This window comes from Arctopsyche grandis, chromosome 6 (genome assembly GCF_051622035.1).
Source record: "Arctopsyche grandis isolate Sample6627 chromosome 6, ASM5162203v2, whole genome shotgun sequence".
NCBI lineage: Eukaryota > Metazoa > Arthropoda > Insecta > Trichoptera > Hydropsychidae > Arctopsyche > Arctopsyche grandis.
The window spans coordinates 13,581,093-13,587,011 of NC_135360.1; the positions used below are offsets into that span (position 1 = coordinate 13,581,093).

The 5,919-nt window shown below is 36.4% G+C and overlaps 2 protein-coding genes across 3 annotated transcripts; one reads left to right on the plus strand and one right to left on the minus strand.

The window, feature by feature from the left end:
* Positions 1-2,044: 2,044 nt before the first annotated feature.
* LOC143912735 (TP53-regulated inhibitor of apoptosis 1-like) lies at positions 2,045-2,783 on the plus strand. Of its 2 annotated transcripts, none has more exons than XM_077432080.1 (2): positions 2,045-2,321; positions 2,397-2,783. In XM_077432080.1, exons 1-2 carry the CDS (start codon positions 2,175-2,177, stop codon positions 2,499-2,501), a joined length of 252 nt encoding a protein of 83 aa, XP_077288206.1. In that variant the 5' UTR covers positions 2,045-2,174; the 3' UTR covers positions 2,502-2,783. The 2 variants fall into 2 exon arrangements, with proteins under 2 accessions (XP_077288206.1, XP_077288207.1); XM_077432081.1 differs by having other exon boundaries at positions 2,047-2,309.
* Positions 2,777-5,685, minus strand: spt4 (Transcription elongation factor subunit spt4). The gene is made up of 4 exons (XM_077432078.1): positions 5,399-5,685; positions 5,166-5,272; positions 3,295-3,350; positions 2,777-3,222 (listed from the first exon to the last, which is right to left on the minus strand). The coding sequence occupies exons 1-4, from the start codon at positions 5,465-5,467 to the stop codon at positions 3,104-3,106; spliced, it is 351 nt and encodes a 116-aa protein (XP_077288204.1). The 5' UTR covers positions 5,468-5,685; the 3' UTR covers positions 2,777-3,103.
* Positions 5,686-5,919: the final 234 nt, after the last annotated feature.

The following is a 5,919-nucleotide window of genomic DNA, read 5'->3' on the forward strand; positions in this document are numbered from 1 at the left end:
ACCACCTCAGCACCATCATCATCATCATCATCAAGGCCCCGTCCGTTCCCACGAGCGTCGTCACGCCGAGACGGGCGGTAGCGCTACAACACCTCCACGAGCCACAACGACTCACAGTCCAGCTCGGAGTATCATCAACCACATCGATGCCCCTGACGCCCCCGCCGCCCCACCAACCGACATCAGCCTCGGAAGAGCGGCGCCGCCGCAGCATCGCATCGCATCGGCGCGACCATCGGACCACCCACCGTCCTGCTCGCGACGTCACCGCCCTCGAATCAACCGACCATTCAGGGCGGTACACCTATGTACACAGCGGATGACCCACGTCAACAATTTTTTTTCTCCCCACGTAATAATTTTTTCTCTTTGTGTAACAATAATTTTTTTCTTTTGTAAAATTTGTTTCTTTGTAATTTTGGTATCGCTGATGCTGGGGGGGGAGTGATGTGGCGGCTCGCTTATACGACATGGTCGAGTTTGGTTGCCTTCCTGCGAGTGGGGACCAACCCGGCTGGGTTCGGAGAGCCGCTACCCACTCTGTCTTCAGCTGTCATATAATAAACACGTGCATTAACATGCCAGTCGTCTCATTCGTTCATCCTCCATAAATTTACCATGTTCATTTTGATTCCTTTGATCTTACCAAAATTACATAATGGGTGGTTTGAGTTGAATTTTTTTAAATTGATTTTAAAGAATCGAAATTTTATTTCCCAAGCATGAGCTAATTATGTGTTTTTCTCCATCCACCATCCAGAATTTAATGTCTTTGATTGTTAATTGATAATAATTTAATGAATTTAATGTTAATGTCCATCTACCACTGATATAATGTCTAAAGGTAAACGGACTACTAGTCATATGTGAACCAGTCACAAGACAACCGGTCGCTCTAGATTGGTCACACGTGATCACCCGTCACACTAAAACTGGTCACACCCTAAAATCGGTCACGAGAAAACTGGTTGACCGATTTTAGGGTGTGACCAGTTTTCTCGTGACCAGTTTTAGTGTGACGGGTGATCACGTGTGACCGATCTAGAGCGAACAGTTGTCCTGTGACCAGTTCACATTTGACTAGTAATCACTAGTCACCGGAGCCTGAGGGGGCCGTGTATTGTTCAAAGGTTGTAAATGCATTGTTAAAGGTTTGCCGAACAATGGATAGCACTGTGACTATCCTACCTCTAGTAACCACCGAACTGTCTAAACGTCTGTTCATACTTAACAGCACTGCACGGCTTTAGCACTGTACGACTCCGTTTCAAATATGTCATTTTATTACATTTCTATTCATATGTACCTACACGTCGCGGTCACGTCACGTTTACAGCAATTTGGCCGAGTGCAAGGCAAAATCGGCTTACTTATACATTACAGGCCATGACGATACGGCGCAATATTGTCGAGTACTTACAATATGAATGCATACACGTGCATTCGTAGCTACGCGTCAGAATACAAGTTAGCAAAAATGTTTCGACGTTTATCGAACGAAAAATTATGTATAATCACGCTGTTGTTGGAAGAAGAAGCTCAAGAAGGCAATTAAAAAGCACGGAGACGTTTTGATGTGCATCCCATGTTAAAAAATAGAAAAACCGAAGGAGAGTTTTGGACACTGTATAAGGAGCTTGTGGATGATTTTTTTTAAATATTTCTGTAAAAAATTTAATTTTTTTTTAAATATTTCCATGTCGAAAGATTGAACAGCTGTCAACCTTTACTATCGATAATTGGTCCAAAACGGCAAAGCAGCAGACTCATGGCACGTAATTCGCGTGTATATTTCCACGATGGCCATAAAAACGGATACGATACGTTGACGGATGTTGCTGTAAGGTATGAACAGGAAATGTCGTGTACTGCTGTAAGCCTGCCGTGGCGTAAACGTGACGGTTGGTATGAATATACCCATACAAAATGTACCAAAGAATACTTTTCGTACGGCCGGATACCTGCTGAAGTCGGTACGTGCTGACTAGGTATGAACAGACGTTAAAATGTATAAAATGTTGGTCGACATTTTGAGTGTTTGGGTATGAGTGACGATGATGGCAGTGGTGGGGGCGGGAGTGTGCGTATAGTGTCAGGTGCGATATCGATATTCCTCGTTCGCATCCTTTTAGCGGCGCAGTTATTGGAAGTTTCCTCCTTCCAAAGCTGTAACCATGAACAGCATCGGTGCTGAATGTACAGACCTGAAACGGCAATACGACGAATGCTTCAACTCCTGGTTCTCCGAACAATTCCTCAAAGGGAAAACAGACGATTCAGCTTGCGCCAACATTTTCAAACACTACCAGGTTTGCGTCAAGGTTTGACCTTTTCACTAATTCCAGTGCTCGCTTTTTTCATTCATATTGTACTCCAAAATATTCATCGATTTTCAGAACGCCATGAAAGAGCAAAACATCGAGTTCAAGGACATCGAAAAGGATATTTTGGGATCGGATGAGGAATGCAAAATTCCGCCAAAAATGGAAAAGCCCAGCTGACAGTTTGGAATAATAATATGTTTCACCAATCCACTCAGCTTGATTAAGAAGGCTTGGAACAATCGCAAACGTGGAGTCAACAGTGGAAAGATTAAGCAGAATGGCGAAGATAGTATTAGATCAGTGGATGTTATTGCTAAAGTTTAATTCCATCTAATAAATATATTACATGTTTCAAATGCACTTAGCTCTGCACTCTAGTTATTTATTAGATTGTGTGTATAATATATGTATAGTATAATATATTTGTGTTGATGAATAAAAAGTATTTTCTTGAATGTGAATTATGTTTTATTTATTTGGGGAATTCCTTATTTTGGTAATAAGAGATTTTATTTTATTAGAAATATGTTTATTTCACCATTACGTAATTCTAAGGTTATATCAATTATTACAATCCACCTTATCAGTTGAAATGCCATGTCAATAATATACTAAAAGTATCGCAAACTAATTACAAACAATGTTAACTGATTGCGTATATAAATAATTATCTAAGGTGAATTTAAAAAGACTTATGTACACTTTCAAAAAGTGAAGAAATATTCAATTTATAAGAAAATTTGTAATTTCAAAATTCAGTCGATCTATATATTTCAGGATTATCGTTGACTTGTGTCACGGGGTCTATAAGCAATGCCTCTACTCTTCATATCTCTGATTATTCCGGCTGGCAATCGACCCGACACAGATATCGCATACACACCTTTAGTAAATCGGGCTAAAAATTAAAATTATTACATTGAACATACACATTATATTGCATATAAAAAAAATAAAATTTTAAGCATACTTATTCTTTGCCACTTGCAAACCCAACTATCTTCAGGGCTCATGACAGCTATCATTCTAAAAAAACCACAACAGAGTTAGGGGATTATTGTCCATCCAGTGTAGGATAACACTGAGGTAAAACACATATACTGTCTTTTTCACCCATTTTGACCAATGGCATTTCGCGATTAGTGTTCTACTTTCTGCACGAAATGCTATTAGTCGAGAGGCGGCGAGGAAGATAGCATGTACGTTTTTCCTAAGCCTCTTTCTAGAGCTGACCAAGTATAATGCTCTAACACAAAAATTTTACTCTTAATCATTTTAGTTTCACTTTACCTCAAATTTTCAGAAATTATGACATTTAAATAGTCCTACTTTAGTTCTAATAATAAAAACTAATATTGATAAAATTATTAGCAAATTAGCTTTTGCAGTGAATATATAAATATCAATTCATGTAAAACTACACTAATATTGATATAATCTCATGATTCTCTTACTTATATGACGGATTCGACAATTACGTAAATGGAATTGGATAATATTACCCAAGAAACAAAAAAAAATGTTTTTTCCATAAAAATAAATAGGTCAATCAAATTGTCCTAGTTTTATTCAATAAACTGACACGTACTTGACCATGTAATTTTATTTTTATTTTTATTTTATTAATTGAAAAATCGACAGACAGGATGTACATAGATATGTATAAAAAAACAAATAGTAAATAAATAATATATGTAACATCCGAGTCCAATAATAGATTTTTACAAAAATGAAAAAGATAAATATAAGGAAAACAAATTAAAAAGTAAAGAATAAAGGCATGACAAAATATGTAGAACATTGCATAAACTAAAGTATTAAAATATTTGGAAAAGGTATAAGGTATAAAATAGAATATAAGAAGAAATTGAAATTTACAAATATAAAACAAATGAAAAAGGTAAATACAAAATAAACAAATGAAAAGGAAAAGAATGAAAGCTATAATATGATTAAATAGCACATTACATAACTAAACTAAAGTATAAAAATATTGGAAATATTGGAAAAATAGAATAGGAGAAGAAATGAATCAATCGGTCAAGATTCTCTTGATGTTAGACCTGAATTGATGTAGGGAAATACCAAATAGATCAACCTCATTCAGCTCTCCGTTAAACATACGATAAACGCGCTGCAGATAAAAATATTTTTGGGAATTAGTATTGAAAGGATCAAGTGAAAAGAGTGCAACGCGTCTAGAGTACCGAACTGGGATTCTAAAATTAACCTTATTCAGTAAATCAGAACGATCAAGGAAACCATTTATGAGCTAAAAGAAGAATATAGCATCAGTATGTCGTCGCCTGACAGAAAGATTGTTAAAAGAAAGGATTTTTAAAATGTCGGAAACAGTAGAATGGGTATAGGTAGGAAAAAGGTAGCGTAAGGATTTAATAAATTTAAGTTAAACTTTCTCAATACAATTAATATGGGATAAATAAAAAGGTGACCAGATAATTGAGGCAAATTCAAGGTGAGACCTTACAAAGGAAAAATAAAGTAATTTTAGTACATAAGGATCATTAAAGGGTTTTGTTGAGCGGAGTAGGAATCCATGTAATGTGAAACCTTGTATTTTTCCATAAGCGGTAATAAGTCACATAAAAAATATAATTAATAATCTATCAAATATGACCCATAAACAATCTGAATGAAACAGAAATATTAATTGCATATATTACTTTCATGCTATTGTCATTTTGATTTCCAGTTTTTACAATTCCGAACAGATATTAAAAAAAATCTGCCGAACGTTTTTAAAGAGGACATGTCCAAGAGAATTCGGATCAAAGTACACACACACATGTGAAATATTCAATTAAAGAAATTTAATTATACCCATCAAAATTATTACTCGTACAGTCATAAACATTGTCCTTATTATTTTTCATTCTTAAAAACTCTTCACAGTTGTCGCATCCGTCATATTCAAATTGGTCTAAAGTCTGCAATAAAATCAAAGCGTTAAGAAAATGCGTAATTCTATGCAACAACAATTTTTAGGTTATTTTCGCTTAGTTAACTAATATCACTAAGTGATGATGAAGTATATACTAAGAATATACAACAACCTTAATTAATGAACAAACAAGGCATGCTCTGAGGCCTCGTAGGTCCTTGGGTACTGTTTCCACCGACATTTCGAATTTTGACTTTACACTACTATCTGACAGCTGTCGAATGCTACCGTTGCTCTCACTCTCGCCTCATCACACTTATGCCAACATATGCAATTCTACAACAGTGCTACCATCGTGTCAAGTAAAATACAATCAAATACGAACAGCATATAAAACTGCAAATACTTCCGAATACTTCAACCATAGCGTGAGAAATCATGTACAAATTATATAAGACTGGTGTGGCGCATTGAAGCCACCTGTCAGGTGACATTATTCATTATTTTGTTATTATTATTATCTATCCATTTCAGTGGTGGCTCGTGAGAATTCATAGAGGGGGGGGGGGGGGGGCTGCAGACATTAATCGGGATGTAATAGGTCGTTGACCATACCGATGATCAAATGCAGACAAAAATAGCATGCACATGTACTATACTGGGAGGCTGCAGCCCTGCAGCCCATATGGATGG

What these genes read in the sequence shown, in the direction of transcription:
- LOC143912735 (XM_077432080.1), top strand. Translation starts at nt 2,175, where the DNA reads ATGAACAGCATCGGTGCTGAATGTACAGACCTGAAACGGCAATACGAC. An exon ending in ACTACCAGGTTTGCGTCAAG is followed by an intron (nt 2,322 to 2,396) that starts GTTTGACCTTTT and finishes ATCGATTTTCAG; the next exon opens with AACGCCATGAAAGAGCAAAA.
- spt4 (XM_077432078.1), bottom strand. Translation starts at nt 5,467, where the DNA reads ATGTCGGTGGAAACAGTACCCAAGGACCTACGAGGCCTCAGAGCATGC. An exon ending in ACGAGTAATAATTTTGATGG is followed by an intron (nt 3,351 to 5,165) that starts GTATAATTAAAT and finishes TGGTTTTTTTAG; the next exon opens with AATGATAGCTGTCATGAGCC. An exon ending in TTGCAAGTGGCAAAGAATAA is followed by an intron (nt 3,223 to 3,294) that starts GTATGCTTAAAA and finishes TTTAATTTTTAG; the next exon opens with CCCGATTTACTAAAGGTGTG.